At 42.3% G+C, this 23,920-nt stretch overlaps 1 protein-coding gene across 3 annotated transcripts; it reads right to left on the bottom strand.

The window, feature by feature from the left end:
- Positions 1 to 3,968: 3,968 nt before the first annotated feature.
- CIDEC (cell death inducing DFFA like effector c) lies at positions 3,969 to 16,498 on the bottom strand. Of its 3 annotated transcripts, none has more exons than XM_079122172.1 (6): positions 16,443 to 16,498; positions 15,159 to 15,236; positions 14,141 to 14,294; positions 9,818 to 9,976; positions 9,547 to 9,734; positions 3,969 to 4,557 (listed from the first exon to the last, which is right to left on the bottom strand). In XM_079122172.1, exons 2-6 carry the CDS (start codon positions 15,209 to 15,211, stop codon positions 4,389 to 4,391), a joined length of 723 nt encoding a protein of 240 aa, XP_078978298.1. In that variant the 5' UTR covers positions 15,212 to 15,236; positions 16,443 to 16,498; the 3' UTR covers positions 3,969 to 4,388. The 3 variants fall into 3 exon arrangements, with proteins under 3 accessions (XP_078978298.1, XP_078978299.1, XP_078978297.1); XM_079122173.1 differs by lacking the exon at positions 16,443 to 16,498 and adding an exon at positions 16,406 to 16,425; XM_079122171.1 differs by lacking the exon at positions 16,443 to 16,498 and adding an exon at positions 15,477 to 15,720.
- Between the last annotated feature and the right edge of the window lie 7,422 nt (positions 16,499 to 23,920).

Here is a 23,920-nt window from a genome sequence, read left to right as displayed (position 1 = left end):
GTGAAGAATAGAAGTTCAGTGAATTAGGCAAAAGGGAATGAAGGGATGGGAGGTGGGTATAGGAATAGAAAAGACAGTAGAATGAATCTGACAACTTTCGTATGTTCATATACGAATACACCACCAGTGAAATTCCACATCATTCACAACTACGAGAATGGGATCCTAATTAGAAGAGGTTATATTCCATGTGTGTATGATATGTCAAAATACACTCTTACTGTCACGTGTATCTAAACAAAAGAAAAGCCCTCCCTAGATGCCCAGTATGTGCTAGTGCCATACTCTTGGATTTGGCAGCCTACAGAACCATAAGCCAAATAAACTATTATTTTAATGAACTATCCAGTTTCAACTATTTTGTTATAGCAACAGAAAACAAAAGTGGAGGAGAAGATGATTAGTTATTTTTATCCTTTGGGACTTGATGGGGTTTGGATATGAGGTGTCCCCTGAAAAGTTCATGTTAGGCAATGCAGAGGCTAAATGATTAGATTTTGAGAGCTGTAACCTCATCAGTGAATTAATCCACTTGATGGATTAATGATTTGAATAAATTACTGGGTGGTAACTGTAGGCAGGTTGAGCATGGCCTGAGCTCGCCCTTGGGGATTATACTTTGTCTCTGGCTCCTTTAACTCTCTGCTCCCGGGCTGCCATGCGCAGAGCAGTGCTCCTCCATCGCGCTTCCCGCTGTGGTGTTTTTGCCTCATCTCCGCCCAGAGCCATGGAATCAGCTGACCGTGGACTCACCTTCTGAAACTGTGAGCTAAATTGTGAGCCTCCTCCAAATTGTTCTTGTCTGGTCTTTTGGTCATAGTGACAAAAAGCTGACTAACACAAGACTGTTCAAATTTTTTTTACTTCATTGATTCATTTCTTCTAAACACCCTTGCGCACAAAATTTAAAAATCTAAACCAGAGCTGGGTATGGTGGGCCCTGGCCTGTAATCCCAGCAACTCAGGAGGCTGAGGCAGGAGGATCACAAGTTTGAGGACAGCCTCGGCAATTTATTCAGACCCTCAGCAATTTAGTGAGACCCTGTCTCAAAATTAAAAAATAAAAAGGGCTGGGAATATGGCTCAGTGATAAGACCCTCCTAGGTTAGATTCCTGGTACCAAAAAAAAAAAAAAAAAAAAAAAACTAAACAGACACAAAGCCAGATACAAAAGACATTAAAAAAATGTTATTTTTAAAATTTGCAAAAATAAAAATAAAAAAAATTAAAAGACAAAGTCAGATGCAGTGGCTCATGCCTGTGATCCCAGGCAGAGGCAGGAGGATTGCAAGTTAGAGGTCAGCCTCGGCAACTTGGGAGGCCCTAAGCAACTTAGAAAGACCCTGTCTCAAAATAGAAAATGAAATAGGCTGGGAGTGTAGCTCAGTCATAGAGTGCCGCTGGGTTCAGTCCCCAGCACATAAAATATTAAAAAGACGGGCGCTGGGGTTGTGGCTCAGTGGTAGAGCGCTTGCCTAGCATGTGTGAGGCACTGGGTTAGATTTTCAGCACTGCATTTAAAAATTTTAAAAAAATAATTATATAAAGATCCATTGACAACTAAAAAAAAGTCTAAAAATTTTTTTAAAGATAAAAAGACAAATACAAAATGCTGACCTTATATGAATCTGTGATTCCCAGATTTGAAAATCCTGTCGTTCGCAACCCTTACTATAAAGCCTGTTTGGGGGGCTGGGGTTGTGGCTCCGTGGTAGAGCACTTGCCTAGCACATGGGAGGCACTGGGTTCAATTCTGAGCACTGCATATAAATAAATAAACAAAGGTTCATTAACAACTAAAAAAAAAAAAAAAAAAAAAAAAGGCCTATTTGGATTCAGTAATTACTAAGACAAAGGGTTGGGTTACCAAAGCTAGTCTGGGAAGCTAATATTGGCAGTTGTCCCATGCCCTGCAGACATGTGAGGCAAGCTCCCAGATTCAGCTGAAGAGAGCTTTCTATTCTGGGCTCTCCTGTGCTCCATGGGGTGGGCCTTCTGGCAGGGAGGCGCGATATGTGCATTAGCAGACAAGCTATTCCTGTTCCAGTCTTGCTGAAACAGTGGCCTACCCACTCACTCCCCTTATAAAATTATTAATAACTGAATTGGAGAGGGGCAGTGCAAGCTGGTATTTGTCCCAAGCTCCATTCCTCCCAAGACCAGGAGTTTCATAAGTGAGTCTTGAGGGACTGACCGTGGTCTCTTGGCACTGAGCCTTCTCAGCCCATGGAAAAGTAGGTTCTTCCTTTTCTTTCAGGAGTTCAGGGTCTAATGGAGTCAAAGCAGCAGTAGGAAGTAAAGAGAAAAGGGCAGTCTTTGAGGAGCTGGGGGTCTGAGAAGGGAAAATTCCAAAAAATAAGGGAGCCAGGACCTCTGAAATGCCAAGGGCCAGTCCATGTGGGAGAATGGCCTTTCCTGGGCCAAGCACAGCCAATGGCAGATAAGTCTGCTGCAGTTGGGGTGGGTTGTGAGCCAGACCCTTGAACTTAGTTTTTCCTTAGTTCTTGCTCCAACTGGTACTTGAGTACACAGGGGAACTTTAAGAAGAATTCTCAAATACTGAGATCTTACCACAAAGCAGTTATACCCTCAAGGTAGAGCATTTTTGCCTAATTTCTTTTCAGTCTTGTTCATATTTTTAAAAATTTGACTATTTAGCTGGGCATGGTGGCACACACCTATAATCCCAGCGACTGGGGAGGCTGAGGCAGGAGGATTGTGAGTTCAGCAACTTAGCAAGACCCTAAGCAACTCAGCGAGATCCTGTCTCAAAAAATAAAAAGGGCTGGAGATGTGGCTTAGTGGTTAAGCACCCTTGAGTTCCATCCTCAGTACCAAAAAATTTTGACTATTTATAAATATGAGTTTTAAAATATTTTAATCTGGGGACTGGGGTGTGGCTCAGTGGTAAAATGCTTACCTAGCACACATGAGGCCCTGGGTTCCAGTCCCAGTAACATACAAAGTTTATCATGGTATAATTTACATATAATAAAATTTACCCTTTTAAGACATATAGTTCAGCTGAGTGTGGTGACACACACTTGCAATCCTAACAATCCCAAATTTGAGGCCGCCTCAACAACTTAGCAAGATCCTGTCTCAAAATGAATAATAAAAAGGGTTGGGGATATAGCTCAGTGGCAGAGTGCCCCTGGGTTCCATGGCCAGTACTGAAAAAAAGAAAATTCTAACATAAAATATCAACTACCAAGCAAGGATAGGCATCAACAGAGAATTGCCTTACTGTTTGACTAGTACTTTTCCACCTCAACATTTAAAAAGTTGTTATAGGGGCTGGAGATATAGTTCAGTTGGTAGAGTGCTTGCCTTGCAAGCACAAGGCCCTGGGTTCAATCCCCAGCACCGCAAAAAAAAAAAAAAAAAAAAAAAGGTGTTATAAAATTTGATACTCAGGAGTTAGAAAAACTACTTAATCCACTAATTGGAGCTATTCTGATAGGCAAATTTCATTTGGAAGTTGGCCTTGTATAGGTTACATGGTCTGTTTAAGGTTCAGATTCAGCAGACTTTAAATCCAAAACTTGTGATTCAGGGGGTGGGTATAATTACAGATTAAATCCAGGGGACACTTTACCACTTAGCTACATCCCCCAGCCCTTTTTATTCGACTTTATTTATTTCTCACTAAGTTGCTTTCAGTCTGACTTAGTTTCTGAGGCTGGCCTTGAACTTGTGATCCTCCTGCCTCTGGCTTCCGAGTTGCTGGGATGACAGGCATGTACCACTGTGCCCAGCTGCGTTTTTTTTTTTTTTTTTTTTTTTTAGAAAAAGTGCTGTTTCCCAGCACCGCAAAAAAAAAAAAAAAAAAAAAGAAAAAGAAAAAGTGCTGTTTGCCTGTAATGCCACATTATACAGAAGTTTTTGACAGTGGATTCTTCTCTTGCCTTAATCTTCTCTAGCCTTCCAGACAGAACCCTATCCCCAAAGAATACCAGCAAAGAAGATGCATTTGTATAAATAATTTATTGTGAACTCTCTACTATGGTACATTAGTGTGGTTGACAGCTCACCCATGAGTATTCTGGGGTGGGAAGGCAAGAGGGAAGGAGTGGCCTAAAGTGCAGCAAGTGAAGACAGATTGCTGAGGGGCAGACTTCATACCACAGCCTGAGAGTGACCAGTCTTGGTCAGCTAAGCTACCTGGGGCAGGAAGGAGCTGGGTCAGGCCAGGAACCCAAAGTTCTCCTTTGACCAGCCCACCCCAGGGTCCCAGTCCTTCCTTCTGCTTCCTTCTTCATGGTCCTGTGCAGTGAGGGAGGTATGGGGGAGGTAAGAAGCTCTCTAGCTGCCAGGCTTGTGGGTGCTACCAGCTGAGGGGTCCCCAGTCTTGTCCTTGGCTGGGGAAGACTTTGAGGTCTGGGCTTTCATTGCAGTATCTTCAGACAGGTTGGGATGAAGGACGAGGCCTTGGCCTTAGAGGGCTGTCCTTCTTCTTCCTCTGTGGCATCCAGGAACTGCTGCATGTAGCAGGAGGTACCAAGCAGCATGTGGCCTGTGGCCTGCATGCTGAAGAGGACCCAGCGAATCATTTCCCTGGGGGGAATGAGAAAAAAATCAAAAACATGGATGCTGTCTCCCCACTGCATCCCCTCAAATGCTTCCTCCCCCAGATTCCCACACTGGCCTGGAAAAAGTGCTTTCAAGTTAGCTTTTTTCCTTAATAAAATGAAATGTCCACTGAGGTGGAAAGATGAAAAACACTTCATGATTCTAGAGCAACATGCAAACAGGGGCAGGAGTGGTCTTTTTATTATAGTGCTGAGGATTGAACCCAGGGCCTGGTGCATTCTAGGTAAGCCGTCTACGTCTGAGCTACAATTGAAACCAAAGAAACAATTCAAAATATTGACAAAACAAAAAGTTGGTTCTTTGAGAAAGGAACCAAAATAGATAAACCCTTAGCCACACTAACAAAGAAGAGAGAGAAAACTCAAATTACTAAAATTTGTGATGAAAAAGGAAATATCACAACAGACACCACTGAAATACATAACATAATGAGAAGCTACCTTGAAAATCTATACTCCAACAAAATAGAAAATATTGAAGACATCAACAAATTTCTAGAGACATATGATCCTCCCAAACTGAAACAAGAGGACATACACAATTTAAACAGATCAATTTCAAGCAGTGAAATAGAAGAAGCCATCAAAAGCCTACCAACCAAGAAAAGCCTGGGTCCAGATGGATTCTCAGCTGAGTTCTATAAGACCTTCAAAGAAGAACTTATACCAATACTCCTCAAAGTATTTCATGAAATAGAAAAGGGGGGAACCCTTCCAAATTCATCCTAGGAAGCTAGTATCACTCTGATACCAAAATCGGACAAAGACACCTCAAGGAAAGAAAATTTTAGACCGATATCTCTGATGAATATAGATGCAAAAATCCTTAACAAACTTCTGGCAAATCGCATACAAATACATATTAAGAAGATATTGCACCACCAAGTGAGGTTCATCCCGGGGATGCAAGGTTGGTTCAACATCCAGAAATCAATAAATGTAATTCATCACATCAATAGACTTAAGGTTAAGAACCATATGATTATTTCAATAGATGCAGAGAAAGCATTTGAAAAAATACAACGCCCCTTCATGCTCAAAACTAGAAAAAATAAGAATAGTAGGAACATACCTCAACGTTGTAAAGGCTATTTATGCTAAACTCACAGTCAATGTCATTCTTGAGAAAAACTGAAAGCATTCCCTCTAAAAACTGGAACAAGGCAGGGATGCCCTCTTCCACCCTTAAATTTTTTCAAATTATTTTGTCCCAGTCAGATTAATCTACAATAACATGGTTCTACCTTTCCTAACACTCTATACTAGACTTTGAGGTCTTTCTAGGTCACTCATGGTCATTTTCATGAACATGAAGCCCTTCTATGTCAATTGTTACTGCGTACTGAGGGAAAAAAACTTGAACCAGACAGGCCAGGGATTCTAATCTGGTCTTATTAACTATGTGAACTCTAGTAAACAATTCTAGGTTTTTTAAAAAAATCTTTTAAAATCCTATATTTGGGGCTGAGATTGTGGCTCAGTGGTGGAGCGTTTACCTAGCATGCATGAGGCACTGGGTTTGATACTCAGCACCACATATAAAACTAAATAAAATAAAGGTATTATTTTAAAAAACCCATTAAAAAAATCCTACATTTGGGAACTGGGTTTGTGGCGCAGTGGTAGAGGCACTGGATTTGATTCTCAGCACCACATATAAATAAAGGAATAAAATGAAAGTCTACCAACATTTGAAAAAATTTTTTTTAATTCTATATTTAGTTGTTTTTTATCTAAACTGCTGTTGTTCTGAGCTTTCAGCTTCCTCACATGTAAAATGGGTGATGTTGAAATAACATAAAGCACTTAACATGAGGTCCGAAGTGTAGAAAGCAGGAGAGACACAGGGTCAAGAGCGGCTGTTGAAGACTAGACAACTTTAACCAAATCTGTTTAAAAGACAGACCTATTGACCTTCATTCAGTAAGTGAACTTGTATTCTGGATGGAGTTGAGCGGGGCAGAAAGACCTTAGAACCATGAACATAAAAGTATTTGGGGGTCTAGCCAGGCATGGTGGGCCATGCCTGTAATTCCAGTGACTTGGGAGGATGAGGCAGGAGGATCACAAGTTCAAGCCCAGCCTGGGCAACTTAGTGAGGCCCTCAGCAATTTAATGAGATCTAGTCTCAGGTTTTTCTTTTTTTTTTTTTTGGCGGTGCTGGGGATTGAACCCAGGGCCTTGTGCTTGTAAGGCAAGCACTCTACCAACTGAGCTATCTCCCCAGTCCTTAGTCTCAGATCTTAAAAGAATAAATAAAAAGGGCTGAGGATGTGACTCAGTGGTAACAATGCCCCTGGATTCAATTCCCCTTACCAAAAAAAAATGTGGGGAGGGGCACCAGGAGTGTGGCTTGTAGCTCAGCCACTGGGCACTTGCCTAGCATGGATTTGGTACCTAACCCTGCAAAAAATAAAAATAAAACAAGTACAGATACACACACACATATACATATATAATATACTTACATATATTTATAAAATGAAAAAATATATATATTTTAAAGGATATACCTAAGAAGTCTGCCCATTTCTCAAGTTAGAAAACTGAGGCTTTAAACCTTGCCGAGCAACCTTAAAATGGAATGAAATTCTGACATATGCTACAACACCAGATAAGTCTCCGAAAACATTATGCTAAGTGAAAAAAGACAGTCACCAAAGTATAAATATTGTGTCATTCCACTTTTATGAGGGACCTAAATAGAAAAATTGAGAAAAAGTGGAATAGAGGTTGCCAGGGTCTAAGGGCAGGAGGAATGAGGGTTATTATATAATGGGCACAGTTTCTGTTAGGATGATGAAAAAGTTCTGGAAATGGATAGTAGTCATGGTTGCACAACATTGTAAATGTACTCAATGCTACCGCATAGTACACTTAAAAATGGTTAAAATGGTAAATTTAATGCTATAAATATTTTATCAGAATTTTTATTTTAAAGAAATGTAGTGACATTACTAAGCTAAATCCAACTTGCTTTTTTTTTTTTTTTTTTTTCCAGCTTGCTTTTTTTTTTTTGTACTGGGAATTGAACCCTGAGTACTTAACCACTGAACCACATGCCCAGCCCTTTTTTATGTTTTATTTAGAGACAGGGTCTCACTGAGGTTGCTTATTACCTTGTTGAGAGGCTGACTTTGAACTTGGAATCCTCTTGCCTCAGCCTCCCAAGTCACTGGGATTACAGGCATGCGCCACCATGCCCCAGCATTGCTTTTGATTTTTTAAAAAAATTTATTTTTTAGTTGTACATGGGCACAATACCTTGATTTTATTTATTTTTATGCGGTGCTGAGGATCAAGCCCAGGGCCTCACACGTGCTAAGTGAGCACTCTACTACTGAGTTGGTCATAACCCCAGCCCTGCTTTTGATTTTTGAAACAGTATATCTACTGTGTTTAGGTCTGAGAGTTCCATTTCCCCTAAATGAACTGAGTTTAAAGGCTAAAACTTCTGGCTTTAGATTTTGAAACCTGGCAGATACTGGCTGCAATCTCGCATCCAGGCAGGGCACAATACGGCAATATGAAGGAGGAAATAGCCACTGGGGAAAATACGACTCTTAGCCATAGAACCAGGCTCCAGCCTGCCCCTGACTTGTCTTGGGCATGCGCACTTCACGGCCTCAGTGTCCCCATCTGAGATTGAATACACAGAGGGGAAACTAAACAGGCCAAGAAATCTGATATGGTTTAAGCTGCATGTGTTTTGGTGGAGCTCTGGAGACCCTCAGTAGGATTTCTGAGAAGTCCCCTGAAAACAAGTATCTTCATTCTACTTCATCCCCTTGCAATGTCCGGGATGGAACCCAGGGCTTCTGTCGCGCAAGGCAAGCACTATTCCACTGAGCTACGCCCCCAGCTCTCTATGATTATTTGAATAACTACTGCGTGCTGGCATTCACCAAGGTTTCAGAAGCAACAGAAATTCTTGCCCTCATGAAACCTGTTCTCGTATCTGGTTCATCTCTGTATCTTTAGTTTGTAGTGTAGGACCAGGCACACAATAGGTACTCGGCAACCACTAAATAAAGCAATTGTGGGGGACTAGAATCACTGGCTGGAGGCCATGCTCTGCTGCTGTCTAGCTCTGTGGCTTTAGACAAATGGTACCACTTCAGGCCTCAGGGGCCATAGCCACCTCATGGGATAAGAATGCTCCAGAGCAACACAGGGCAGTAGAATTTGAGAAACACCACCGTAATGGTACTTGTCTTATGATTTCATATCTTTTCATGTTTCCTGTGATACTTAATTAGGCTTTCAAAAGAAAAAGCTTAAGATAATACAAATGCTTCTTCTCCACAGATATACAAATTAATTTGTCCTTATGGAAGAAAGATTATTTTATCTCTTTTACCCCCATGGAAAAATTCAGTTTGTTATCTATAAATTTAACTTATCATTACTGGCAGACCTATATATGTGTTGGCAAATGGGGAGCTGCAGCTCAGGGGTGGACGTGGAATTTTGAATTGTTCTTTAAACTGATTGTACCTTCTTGCTAGTTCTCTGATTAATTAATGAGTTCGATAAAATCTTTGACACACGTTCGTTTTTTAAAAAGTTGACTGACTGTGGATGTAGCTCAGTGCTGGAGCATGTGTTTAGTAGGCATGAGGCTCTGGGTTCAATCCCTAGCCCTCCTCTTCCCTGGCAAAAGGTTAATTAGAAGACTGCTTCAGAAAATTTACTTTTTTAGGTGAACAGACACAGTTTGCTGTAGTAGAAGGCAAACATAACAACTAACTGTATTCAGGTTCCATCAGGGAGTACCTGTACCTGTCTAGCACATACTTGTGTAACCCAAAGCACTTAGATAAATCCTAAGCCCTACATGAATGCTTACTGTTAGGCTTGTTAACTCCAGTGCCAGACGCAAAATCAGAGCTCAATATGGGCTCTGCCATTGCTCTGTATCTTCTTGGTCCCCACCTCATCCCCGTTTACTCACTTCACCATGCGCTTGGCTCTGTAGCAGTGCAGATCATAGGAAAGGGAGTATGTGTTATAGAGCGTTGCCTTCACATTCAGGCAGCCAATGAAGTCCTGCGGGTTCAGCTTATACAGGTCAAAGGTTATGCGGGCCACATCAATCTTCTTGGTGGGCTTATGGGAGAGGGAAAGTTGGTACCTAGACCCCTGCAGCAAGACAAATGTGGTTGGCATACTTCAAGACTTCTCCAAAGCTCTCAGTTTTCTCCCCTGCACAGGTAGGAACTCACCTTTTTCGATGGGGGCTGCCACTTCTGCCCCTTTCGGAGGACCATGAACACCGTATCATCTGCCAAGGCTTGGAAATACTCCTCTGTGTCTACAATTGTGCCATCTTCCTCCAGCACCAGGAAGAAGGGTTTATTTGCCAGCATCAAGACATCCTGAACCTGGGGAATAAGGTTAGTGACACTTTTGCCATATATATGTAGCCACAGAGATGGTGTGTGAAAGACCCTCATCACATCATCTTAGCTGCCAGGTAAAGAGCCAGGGTCTGGGAACCAAAGCATGGCACTGAGACCCAGGCACTCTACTGTGGCATCCCCCCCACAGATTTTTATATAATGGTACCTCTTGGTATCTGACTTCAGAGTTAATAGCCTAGAACAGTGCAGTCCAATAAAATATAATGCGGGTGGGAGGTGGCGCCGGTGTGGTGGCGCATGCCTATAATCCCAATGGCTCAGGAGGCTGAGACAGGAGGATCACAAGTTCAAAGCCAGGCTTAGCAAAAGCAAGGTGCTAAGCTACTCAGTGAGAATCTGTCTCTAAATAAAATACAAAATTTGGCTGGGGATGTGGCTCAGTGGTTGAGTGCCCCTGAGTTTAATCCCCAAAAATATATAACAGGGGTCATATATATAAGTAAATAAATATATATGAAATTTTAGTGAGATATAATTTATGTACAATAATTTCACTTTTGTGCTTTTCCGCATATTCACCAAGTTGCAGCCATCATTCTAATTTCAAAACATTTTCATTACCTCCAAAATAAACCTAGTATACATTATTCACTTCCCATTTTTCCCATTCCCCATCCATGGCACCTGCTACTCTCTGAGTCTATGGGTTTGTCCATTCCAGACATTTTATATAAATTGGATTATACAACATGAGATCTTCTAAGATTCACTTCTTAGCATGTTTTCAAAAGTCATCTATGTTGTAGCATGAGTCATTCTCTTTGGCTATGTAATATTCCACTAGGTAGATATATCATATGTTTAATTCTTTGATCAGTTGATAAATATTTGGGTTGTTTCTACTTGTTTACTGTTAAAAAAATGGTGCTATGAACTTTGCATACAACTTTTTGTATGGACACATCTTCCTTTCTTCTGAGTACATACCTAGGAGCAACACTGTAGAATCACATATGAACTCTTTTTAACTCTGAGGAACTACCAAACTGTTTTCCAAAACAGCTGCATCATTTTACATTCCTACATCAAAGTATGAGAATTCCAATTTTTCTTCTTCTTTTTTGGTTCTGGGAACTGAACCTAGGAGCACTTAACCACTGAACCATATGCCTAGTCCTTTTTGTGTTTTATTTTTGAGCCAGGACTCTTGCTAAGTTGTTGAGGGCCTAAGTTGCTGATTCTGGCCTCAAACTTGTGATACTCCTGCCTCAGCCTCCCAAGTCGCTGGGATTACAGGTGTGCACTGATCCCAGGCTCAATTTGTCTACCTCAGCAATGTTTGTTTCTGTCTTTATTTTAACCATGTCAGTTGATGTGAAGAGATTTTGATTTGCATATCCCTATTGATTAGTGATGAATCACTATTGACTGTAATACTGTGTGATACAGTGTGATATTTCAATTCATGCATAGTAAGGCATGAATTGAAATTCTTACAATTCTTGTAAGGCAAGAATTCTTGCTTGCCTTACAAGCACAGGGCCCTGGGTTTGATCCCCAGCACCGCAAAAAAAAAAAAAAAAAGTAAGAATTCTTGAGTTGACTTCCTGAGTTTAAATCCCAGAGTATGGTCAGGCACAGTGGTGTACATCTGTAATCCCAGCTATTTGGGAGGCTGAGGCAGGAGGATCTCATTCGATGCCAATCTGGACAACTTAGTGAGACCCTGTCTCAAAATAAAATAAAAAGGGTTGAGAACATAACTCAGTGGTAGAGCACCCTGGGGTTTAATCTCTACTACTACTACTACTACTATTAGTCATCATCATCATCATCATTCCAGAGAATAAACTCAGCCTCTGCCTCTGGAAAATGGGAATAGTAGTAACTATTAAGGTTAAACCTTAAGGTTTTAATTAAAAGAAATGCTGTAAATCAGGTGGCAGGGTACGTGATCCATAAGCAGCATTTACTACATCTTCAGACTTTGTGGATTAAAATGGAAAGAAACCCATGACATGTCATAAAATGTGTAAGTTTATATAAGAATTAACAATTTAGGACATTTATAACCATATCATTAATTATTTTGGAACAAAAGAATTCTCACTTTACACTTCTTTTTTTTTTTTTAAATTTTTTTTACTTGTAGATGAACACACCACCTTTATTTTATTTTATTTATTTTGATGTAGTGCTGAGGATCAAACCCAGTGCCTCATATGTGCTAGGCAAGTGCTCTAGCCACAACCCCAGCCCTCCACGCCCTTTTTATTTCTTATTTTGAAATAGGACCTTGCTATGTGGCTGATGCTGGTCTCAAATTTATAATCCTCCTGCCTCAGCCTCCCAAGAAGCTGGGATTCTAGGGGCGCATCACATCACCTGGCCTGTTCTTGCAAATTTTGCTGTTTGAATTGCTTCATGTTAGGTTTTTTTGTTTGTTTGGTTGGTTGGTTTTTTTTTTTTTTTTTTTTTTTTTTTTTTTTTTTTTTTTTTTTTTTTTTATCTTCCAATGGCTTCTTTTTTAAATGAAACCCAACCATTATTTCTCATGGTCAAAAAGAGGGCTTCATCCTCTGGTCCCTAACAACCACATCACCCTTTCACTTTCTGCTTCTTTCTCTCTTCTGCCAAATTTGGAAGAGCAAATAGATAGGCTAATGTCCTCCCTATCAGTAGGATTCCCTTCTGACCTATCATCTTGAAAAGATGGAATCTTACTGTTGTTTCTTCTCACATCCTTTAGCAATAGGACTCTGACTAGGGGGCTCCCAAGCTCAGTGGCTACAAGAGTCTCCTGATGTACCAGCTGAAAAGGAAAATTCCTGGGCCTTGTCCATGACTCATCAAGTCTTTTGGGCATGAAATCTGGGAAGCCAGGTATAACAAGGACATTTTGGTACAGGAAGTGGTCCACAGAGCTCAGGACAAAAAGTAATACTAAATTCAGACTAAAATGTAAATGAGTCCCCTTTTTAAAATACATTTTATTCATTTTTTTATATGCGGTGCAGAGAATTGAACCCAATGCTTCACACATGCTAGGCAAGCACTCTACCACTGAGCCACAACCCCAGCCCCTAAATGAGTTCTTTTGATTCAAGGCACATAAACATAGTTTAGCGTAGCCAGGAACCTCACAAGAGAGGGGACATTGGCTTCCAGGAAGAACAGACCTAATTCGAGGAATGGGGGAGGGAATCTAGAATAAAGAGTTAAATTGGTTATGATGTCTATGTGTCAAGCAGACTCTAGTAATTGGAAACCTAATCCAAATATTTGACCTGTGCCAGGCACCTGGGCTTGCAGGTGAAGGAGTCCAGTCCCATGGCACATTCAACTAATGAGCCAGTGAAGCATGTGGCCATGTAACTAAGGCAAAAAAAAAAAAAAAAAAAAATCAGAAGAGGCTGTAGGAGGGGCAGAGGAAGAAGTTACCCCCAACAAAATGAAGAAGGAGAGGGATGGGGGATGGTGGTGTTCTTGCCTGCTGTTAGTACCATCCACCAGAGCTGTGTGCCCTCAGTTTCTTTCTCTGGAAGTTTACCTGATGATTAGTTCCACAAAGTCAGGAAGGTTCCACTGTGGGAGACAGATTTAAGGAGAATGGCCCTGGGTGACAGTGGGAGATGCAGAAGGGAAACACTAAAATCCTGCTCATTTTCTCAAATCCTAGGTACCCCAGCAAGTTTAAAAATTCCTCAAAAAGGGAACCTAAGGGTCTTTCCAGCAAGAAAAATATGGTCTGGGGCTGGGGTTGTAGCCCAGTGGTAGAGTGCTTGCTTAGCCCGTGTGAGGCACTGGGTTCAAGCCTCAGCACCGCATGAAAATAAATAAATAGAAGGTATGTGTCCATCTACAACAAAAAAAGACTTAAATATTTTTTCAAAAAAGAAAGAAAAATATGCCCCAAAAATGCCACTGTGGACTGTTAGTGTGTAGGATAGAAAAGCACTGCTCTTCTGCCCTCTGGACAGACGTCACTTATGACTGGGACAGGTCTCTAAGCAAGCACTATCAATCCATGGGTGCTAATCCATAGGTGCTTCCACCACTTAAGATCTGACCCCCACCCCTGCCAAATCGCATCTCATGACCTGGAAGACAGGAACAGCTGGCAGGGCTGACTCTCAACCAAGGCCCCAGGACTTGGGCTGTGTGGAGTACAGGCGGGGCCCTCACCTTGTGGATGAGGTCCTCAAGGCTGTGTGCCATGATGCCCTTGCGCACTCTCCGATCCGCAGTGCTTACTCGGCAGGGCCGGGCCCTGGGGGCCTCCAGGCTGGGCTCAGACAGCAGCTGCTGGGTCACCACTGAAGTGCTCACTGCCACATGCCTAGGAGCAGTTGGGAACATCAGGATAAGCCACTTGATGGGCCCAGCCCTCAATCTTCCATAGACTGGGCTCGTCATGTGCCTCCTTTATCCCACCCAAGATGACTGCAGATGGCTTTACTGAAAAGCCTTGCTAGAACATGCATCTCAGACTCTGATGGGCATAAAAGTCACCTGCAGATCTTGCTCAAATGCAGATCCTGATTCATTAGTGTGAGTGGGTCCTGAGGGTCTATATGTCTAACCACTTCCCAAGGGATGTCAATATTGCTGGACCATGAGGAACAGCAAGGAGATAGAAGATCTACTTTGCATTTCTCCAAGACCACTTTCCTACCTTGGCCTTGCTCATTTCACCTTGCTGTGGAATGAAGTAGGGGAAGCCTGAGGTCAGTGTAAGATACTTTTGGACTCTGGGGTCCACAAGGTAAAACCAAAAGAGAGAAGAGAAACTGGAGCTTGGATTTGGGGAGGCCCAGGTTCAAATCTTGGTTCTGTTACAGAGCTGCTGGGTGAGGGAGAGTACCCACGCTATGCCTCAGTTTCCTTGTCTATTCATCTGGTATAATGACCCTTGCTTCCCAAAGTTGTGGTGAGGCCTACCGGAGATCAGGAATGGAAGCACCAAGCATAGAGCCTGCCCCCCTCTACTCCAGGTGTGGTCATGGCTTGATGCTGGCATCGTTCATATCGCCAGGGGGCTTGTCAGTCTTGCAGAACCCCAGGTACTCCTTCAGATCTCCAGAACCAGAAGCCGTATTTTAACAAGTTTCCCACGTGACTTATGCAGCCATTCACATTTGAGAAGGTCTCACTGACAGCTCATAGGTAGCTCCCCTCCTTCTCCACCACTGGCTCTCCTCACCTGGACAGGGACTTGGGGTAGAGAAGGCTGAGGGACTTCATGGCATATTCCATCCTTGTCAGCTGGACTGTTTTGGACCTGGAAGGAGGCAGAAACAGGCAGTCAGAGTAAGAAGGAAGGGTGTCCCTCTCTCCCTTCACTGGACAGAGTGCAACCCAACCCCCAGTCCAGCAAGCCCCAGCACTGGACTCTCATCCCAATTCACACACACCAGCCCCACGCATGCCACCCAGGCCCACGCCAGAAGCTCCCACCCTCATCTCTGTGCTCAGGCTCAGCCCCCCTCGGTAGCTGCTCTCCTGCCCCAGCTCCACTCACTCCATGTTTCTCTGACACTGGCTCTGTCACACTGAACAGGGATCCCAAGTTGGGGCTGAAGAGGCCCTGCCTGGGTTGCTCCTGTCCCCAGGAGCAGAGTCCACTTTACGCTGGCAGGAGGTGAGTCACACTACCTCATTCTTGCTTCTGGGGACCTGAAGGTCACCTACAGTCCAGAGACTTCACAGGCAGCCAGCCCTCTCCCATGGGTCCTTAAGCAATCAAATCACTCTCAGACTTCCTGCTGGCCCAAAGAAGTACAAATAGAGATGTTCTATTTGTATTCTTCAGTACCATAGCTATGAGCCACATGTGGTGATTAAGCACTTGAAATGCGGCTAACATGACTAAGAAGCTGTATTTTTAATTTTGTGGAATTTTAGCTAATTTCAGTTTAAATCGCCACTGTGGGTTGTAACTCCTGGCACCCATATTGAACAGCCACAGGTCTAGGCAGGTAATCCTGGGCTCGCCTGCCACCAAGTTTATTCCTAAATTGCCACACTGAAACTTTTGCATACTTCAAGCCTTTTGCACAAGTGGCTCCTTCCTGTAATGCCTTTCTCTGACCCAGAGCTGAACTTTGAGTTTCAAAGCCCGGGTTTTATATCACTGTGTCTGTGTGTTCTAGCCTCCTCAATCCCTGGTTACCTGGCCCTGAGCTGCCCATACTTATTCTTAGCCCCCAGCACAGAGAGAGCTGGGCACAGAGCAAGGGGTACAGAACTGGAACCAAAGCCCCCTCCCCAGAAAGGTAGCCTCACTTTTTCAAGATCTCTGGGCTCTCCCCAAGCCAGCCCCCACGAGGAAGAAAGCCCTCCCATACTTAGCAGTACCCCCACCCACTTGCTTTGGCCTCCTAGTCCCTATTCCCTATCCCTATTCCTTAGTCCCTATCCCTAGGAAAACTCTGCCAATCACCACCACACCTGCTCTCCAGGAGCAAAAAGTCCCCAGACTGCTCACCTCCCCCTCACAGCCTCCTAGCCTCCTTGCAATAGTGCCCAGCCTGGCCCACGCCTCCCTTCATTTTATTTCTAGTTCCCAGGAAGCCACTCCCCTGGCCTGCAGCCCCAGCTGGGGAAAAGAGCATAAGGAGTAAGTTTGCAACCCTCCCCAGGGATTCCAAGCCAGCCTGATTTCCAGAAAAGTCCTGCAAGAAGGGAAGAAGGCATGTTTTGAAAGCTTTGGGAAAGGATATGGTCCAGGCCATGCTATGAGGCAAGAGGGCACAGAAAGCAGGCAGATGCGAGTTGTGATCCCACCTCTGCCCCATATCGGTTGTTTCAGCTCAGACCAGTCGCCTTCCTTCTGAGAACCCCACAGGGACAGTGATTCCTACCTTATTGGTTGAGGTGAGGATTAGTGATGGTAATGGTTTTGCAACATAGACAACAGATGGAGAGGTACTGATGTTATTCACAGTAAATTTTAAATAATAGCAGAAAGTGAAAGAAACTGAAATGTGTAGTGGTTAACAGTGTAAGATCGACTGCAGAAGCTGAGGCAGGAGGATCGTGGGTTTAAAGCCAGCCTCAGCAACTTAGTGTGGCCCTAAACAAGTTAGCAAGACCCTGTCTCAAAATAAAAAATAAAAAGGGCTGGGGATGTACTCAGTGGTAAAGCATACTGGGTTCAATTCCTAGTACCAAATAGAAAAAATAGAGAAGAAGAAGAAGAAGAAGGAGAAGGAGAAGGAGAAGAAGAGCAAAGCAAAGCAAAGTTGGGGCTATAGCTTGGATTCAACTGGATTCAGTACTATAAAAAATAAAAGGTAAAATCTATGACACAGCAATCTCTCTCTCTCTCTCTCTCTCTCTCTCTCTCTCTCTCTCACTCTCATCATACACACACACATACACACACACACGCCCCTATGAGAAATGAAAACATATGTCCACACCAAAACTTGAATACAAATGTCACAGCATATCTCTTTAGTAGCCAAAAGATAGAACTAACCCAAACATTCGTAGATTGATGAATAGGTAAGAAAATACAGTATATACACAGATAGGATATTATTTATCCAAAATATAAATAAAATATTTTATTAAAAAGACACATGTTACTATGTGAATGAGCCTTGAAAACATTATGCAGAGCTGGGCTGTGATGTAGCACAGTGGCTGAGTGCTTGCCTAGCTTCCACCAAGCCCCAGTACACCATGTTTTGGGGTTTGTTTGTAAAACAAACATTATGCAGAGGGCAGGAGGCCAGTCACAAAAGATCATATCATCCACATACTGTATGATTCTACACATATGACATGTCCAGAATAGACAAATCTATGAAATCAGAGAATAGATTAGTGGTTGCTTAGGGTTGTGAGTAGAGAGGAGGATGGAAATGGAAAGTAGCTGCTAGTGTGTATGGGGTCTCTTTTAGGGGAAACAAATTGTTCTTATCTGTTCATCTAAGCACATTGTATTTTGGAACTGGTTGCATAACCCTGTAAATATACTAAAACTCATTGAATTGTATACTTGATTGGGCAGATGAACTATATGGTAAAGGATATATTTTTTCATTTTTTTTATTATTATTTTTTGCTATGAGGGATCGAACCCGTGGTACCGCTGAACCATATCCCCAGACTTTTTTTATATTTTATTTAGAGACAGGTCTTGCTAAGTTGCTTAGGGCCTCGCTAAATCGCTGAGGCTGACTTTGAACTCAAGATCCTCCTGCCTCAGCCTCCCGAGCCGCTGGGATTACAGGTGTGCGCCCCCATGCCCACTGGAATTATATCTTAATAAGGTGTCTTTAAAAATAATTTAATCTCATCTTTCTTTTAGCACAGGGTTTTCACAAGTTAGTGAATCATAATCACCTGAGGGCTTGTTGAGGTTCAGATTCCTGAGCTCCACCCCAGACTTTCAGACTTGGAATGTCTGAAATTTGCATTTCATTTTTCTGTTGTTGTTGTTTTGTGGTGCTGGGAATCAGAACCAGGGCCTCCGTGCTTTGCTTTTCTACTGAGCTATACACCATGCCTCAAATTTGCACTTCAAACAGGTTCCTGTGTAAAGCCAAAGCTGTGGCTACTGGGGAACCCCACTTTAAGAACCACTGGTCTAGCACTAGCTGCATGATTTAACTTATCTAAACTTCAGTTTGATTGCACAAATGGGGATAAAAATAGCTCCTCTCCATCAGGTTTTCACAAAGATTAAAAGTGGTAGTCAGACCGGATGTGGTGACGCGCACCTATAATCTCAGTGACTCGGGAGGCTGAGGCAGGAGGATCAAAAGTTCAAAGCCAGCTTCAGCAACGTTCAAAGCCAGCTTCAGCAACGGCGAGGTGCTAAGCAACTCAGTGAGACCCTGTCTCTAAATAAAATACAAAATAGGGCTGGGGATGTGGCTCAGTGGCTGAGTGCCCCTGGGTTCAATCCCTGGTACTGCCTCCACCCCCCAAAAAAAGTGAAAGGCACAGTGGCACTTGCCTCTATAATTCTATTCAGGAGGCTGAGGCCAGAGGAATAGAGGCTCTCACGTTCCAGGTCACCTGGGCAATTTAGGGAGACCCTGTCAAAATAAAATTTAAAAAGGGCTGGGAGTGTGGCTCAGTGATAAAGTACTTGCCTGGCTTGAGAGAAGCCCTAGGTTTGATCCCCAGAATGACCAAAACAAAACAAAACAAAAAAACAAAACACAAGTGTGCACACACACAAACAACTTTAAGGCAGACCAAGAGCCAGGGGGAAAGTGCAAGAGTTCAAAAACTACACATCAGGGAGGAAGTTCTGGGGAAAGGGTCAGGCCCCTCCCTTGGACATTAATGCCTCAAACATTTATTGAACATTCTCTGTGTACTTGGTGTCCCATGTCAGGCCAGTGGATGACTCAGAAGCAGTCTGGCCTTGAGGAACTCCAAGTGCATCCTGGAAAGCAGACTCAGAAAAAGACAAAGAGAACACATGCTAAAGCCAGAGACCATCTGTCTGGAGGTGGAAGGTGAACCTGAGGGTTCTTCACAGTGCCCAGGAGAAGAGGATGTTTTGGGCTTAGTTAATGTAGTCAGTGAACATTTTCTTGAACTTTTACACACTATGCCTGGCAGTAGATGATTCTGGGGACACAAATGATTCTTTCTGTTCTGGTCCCTTCCTTTGGAGAATTCACCTTCCAGTGAGGGAGGGGTGATTCTCATATTCTCTGCGTGAAAATCACTGGAACAGGTATAGTTGCACACACCTGTAATCCCAGGCACTCAGAAGGCTGAGGCAGGAGGATTGCAAGATTGAGGCCAGCCTCAGCAACTAAGCAAGACCCTATCTCAAAAAGAGAGAGAGAGGAAAAAAAAAAGGACTAGTAGCTCAGGGATGTAGCTCAGTAGTAAAGCACCCATGGGTTCAATCACCAGTACCAAAACAAACAAACAAATAAACAAACAAACAAAAAAAGAAGAGAAAAGAAAAGAATTAAGAGAAATCTTGGAGTGGAGAAGTAATCTAGCTACAACTAAAAGTTGAAAAATCATAAAAGATTGACACATTCGGGCTGGGAGATAGCTCAGCTGGTAGAGTGCTTCCTCGCAAGCACAAGGCCCTGAGTTCCATCCCCAATACCACAAAAAAAAAAAAAAAGAAAGAAAAAAAGTATTGACACATTCAACTACTTTAAAAAAAATATTCTGGGCTGGGGATATAGCTCAGTTGGTAGCACGCTTGCGTTGTAAACACAAGGCCCTGGGTTCAATCCCCAGCACCGCAAAAAAAAAAAAATTCTGTGTCCAGACACACACCTATAATTCCAGTGGCCTGGGAGGCTGAGGCAGGAGGATCAGAGGTTTGAAGCCAGCCTCAGGAACTTAGTGAGGCTGTAAGCAAACTAGTGAGACCCTGTCTCAAAATAAAAAATAAAAAGGGCTGGGGATGTGGCTCACTGGCACATGCCTGTGGTCCCTGATGCTTGGGAGGCTTAGGAAGAAGGATACCTTGAGTCTAAGAATTCTGGGCAAACATGGGCAATACAGCAAGATGCCTGTCTCTTAAAAACAACAACAAACCCTGACATACAATGAATAGGGAAAATACAGCTCAACTAACATTATAGATAAGATACTAATTCATTCTTTTTCTCTCCCTGTCCCTCTCTTTTCCTTTTCCCCCTCTATAAGAAGATGACACAATAGAAAAATGAATAGAAGGGACTGGGGCTGTAGCTCCGTTGTAGAGCATAGACATAACACGTGTGAGTCACTGGGTTTGATCCTCAGCACCACATAAAAATAAATAAAAGTATTGTGTCTATCTACAACTAAAAAATATTTTAAAAAATGAATATAAGTATATAAATAATTCAGTTCAAAAACCTTTACATCAAAATATCAAACAACCCAGTTAATATGAGGACAAATTAAACAGACACTTCTCAAAAGAAAAAATACAAATGGCCAAAAAAATGTATGAAAAAAATGTTCAATATCATTAGCAATTATGGAAACAAATTAAAACTACACTGAGATTTCATCTCACATAAGTCAGAATGACAGTCATCAAGAATATGAATAGGGGGCTCAGTGTTAGAGGGTTTGCCTAGTGTGTGAGGCACTGGGTTCTATTCTCAGCATCGCACATAAATAAATGAATAAAATAGGGGTACATTAGCATCTAAAAAGTATTTTTAAAAAGAAAATGAATAATATAAATGCTGGAGAGGATATGGAGAAAAAGAACACTTTTACACTATTGGTGGGACTGCAAATTAGTACAACCACTTTGGAACAGTATAGAGGTTTCTCAAAAAGTTAGGCATGGACCAGGCACTGTGGTGCACGCCTGTAATCCCAGTGGCGTAGGAGTCTGAGGCAGGATAGAGAGTTCAAAGCTAGTCTCAGCAAAAGTGAAGTGCTAAACAACTCAGTGAAACCCTGTCTCTCTATAAAATGCGAAGGGCTGGGAATGTGGCTCTGTGGTCGAGTACCCCTGAGTTCAATTCCAGGCACCCCTCCCCCCCAAAAAAAGGCTAGGCATGGAACCTTTGTAGACCCAGCTATACCACTCCACTCTGTAGTATTTATCCTGAAGTCATCGTACTACAGTGATACATGCATACCCATGTTTATACAAGTAACAATCACTAAACTATGGAACCAGCCTAGATGTCCATCAATGGATGAATGGATAAAGAAAATGTGGTATAAATACACAATGGTGTTTTATTCAACCACAAAGAAAAATGAAATTATGTCATTTGCAGTAAAATGAATGGAACTAGACACTATGTTAAGTGAAATAAGTCAGACTCAGAAGGTCAAGGGTTGTATGTTTTCTTTCATATGCAGAAACTAGAGAGGGAAAGGAAAAGAAAGGTGGAGGTAAATCTAAAAATCAAAGGGAGATCAACAGAAGAAAGGGACCAAGGGGTAAGAGGCGGGGAAGGAGGAGGAAGTGCTGGGGAGTGATATTAGCCAAATTATATAGTTATACTGTTTGTTGTATGCACGTGCAAATATGTAACAGTGAATCCCATTAGTATGTAAAACTATAATGCACCAATAAAAAATGTGGGAAAAAATAAACACAATTCAGGTAAAAGAAATACAGATGGTCCTTAAACACATGAAAAGATACTTAATCTCACAGAGAGAGAAATACAGTTTAAAACCACACTGAGATGGCATTCTTCACCCATCAGCCTAGTAACTTGTTGCTAAAGCTGTGGGGAGACATGGGGTCTGACACACTTATACAGCATTGCAGGGGAGACTATTATTGACATAACCACCACGGAGGGCATTTTGGCAAGACCTATCTACAAACAATATGTTCTCTGACACAGCAATACCAGCTCTGGAATTCCAGACTGTAAGTCAACCTACCCCTGGGTAAAATTATGTATCTACAAGATTGTTGAGTGAAGCCGTTTGTGATAGTAAAAGATCAAAAACAAACCCCAAATGTCCTACCAAAGGGAGTATGTTAAATAAATTTTGTTATAATCATATAGTGGAATAGCACTAGGAAATCATAGCAGTAGCATAGTATTTTACTTAATTTTTTTTTTTTTTTTTACTATGCTGAGGATGCAATCCAGGGCTCCACGCTTGCTAGACAAGTGCTCTACCACTGAGACTTCCCCAAGCCTTTTTTTTTTTTTTTTTTTTTTTTTAATACAGAGGGTAGCATTCTATATGCACTTTTAAAGACCTTGCTTTTTGTTTTGACTTAATATATGTCAAATATTTCCCCACATCGTTAAAAAACATCTTTACTATTGTTTCCTATAGCTTCCTAGTGTTATGTATTATAAACATAACTCAAATCTGTGTGTCTTTCTCCTTAGCTCATCTCCTTAGCCCAAACCCCCTGGGTGGTTGCCTGGATGAAAGCTGACTTGTCATGATTCCTCTGCGTCACCCAGGCCCCCTGCAAACCATTCTCCATACAACAACTATACTTATCTTTTTTTTTTCCCCCTAAGATGGGTTCTTGATATGTGGCCCAGGCTCAAGGGATTCTCCTTCCTCAACCTCTTGAGTAGCATGGCACCAGCCTTAGACCTATCTTTTAAAAATGCAAAACTGTATCACTTGTTTGGTTAAATCCTTCAGTGGCCCTCCAACACCCCTGGGATAAGGTCTGATATCTTTACTGTAGCCTTCAAATGTTCCAGTCATTCTGAAGTCAAGTCTAACAGCCAGGTGCTCTCTGGATTTTGCAGTTCCCTCTGCCTGAAAAACTCCTTCCTTCCCAGCTCTTTGCTCTGGGGAATTTCTACTCAAACTGAAGGTCTCAGCTCAGATTTTGCCACTGTGGAGAGACTTTCATTAAAGTAGAAGAGAGGGGCCTCATGTTTGCTCCCTTAGCCTCCTATGCTTTCCTCTCATGGGACTGATCACCTACTTCATAGCTTCATGGAAACAAGTCCTTCCCACCCCATCAGAATATGGTCCTTGGTCCGTTTCATTTCTGTGTCCTCAGATCTAGTACAGTATCCTGGTACATAGTGGATGCTCAGTTCGTCCTTTCTTTTCTTTTCTCTTTTTTTGACACAGGATCTCACTGTACTGCCCAGGCTGGCCTTGATCTCAGAAACTAACACAGTTCTCCTGCCTCAGCCTCCTAAATAACTGGGAGTCCAGGCCTGCACCTCTGTGTCTGGCTTCTATTTTTCCTTTTTTCAGACAACATACCTTTAAAAAATTTTTGTGTTATTTATTTCTTTATTGGTGCTGGGGATTGAACCCAGGGCCTCACAAATGCATGAATTGTGAGTTACACACCCAGATGTGTTATTATTATTATTGCAGTACTGAGAATTGAAGCCAGGGTTGCTCTATCATTGAGCTACATCCCCAACTCAATGTATTTATTTCCTTACTAATTAACTTATAAATAATAATAATAATAATAATAATAATAATAATAATAATACTGGTATTGAACCCAGGGGCACTTTACCATTGAGGTACATCCCCAGCCCTTTTTATATT

Source organism: Sciurus vulgaris, assembly GCF_902686455.1.
Source record: "Sciurus vulgaris genome assembly, chromosome: 19".
Lineage (NCBI taxonomy): Eukaryota > Metazoa > Chordata > Mammalia > Rodentia > Sciuridae > Sciurus > Sciurus vulgaris.
The sequence above is the reverse complement of the archived record's forward strand: the minus strand, read 5'-3'. Positions and strand labels throughout refer to the sequence as shown.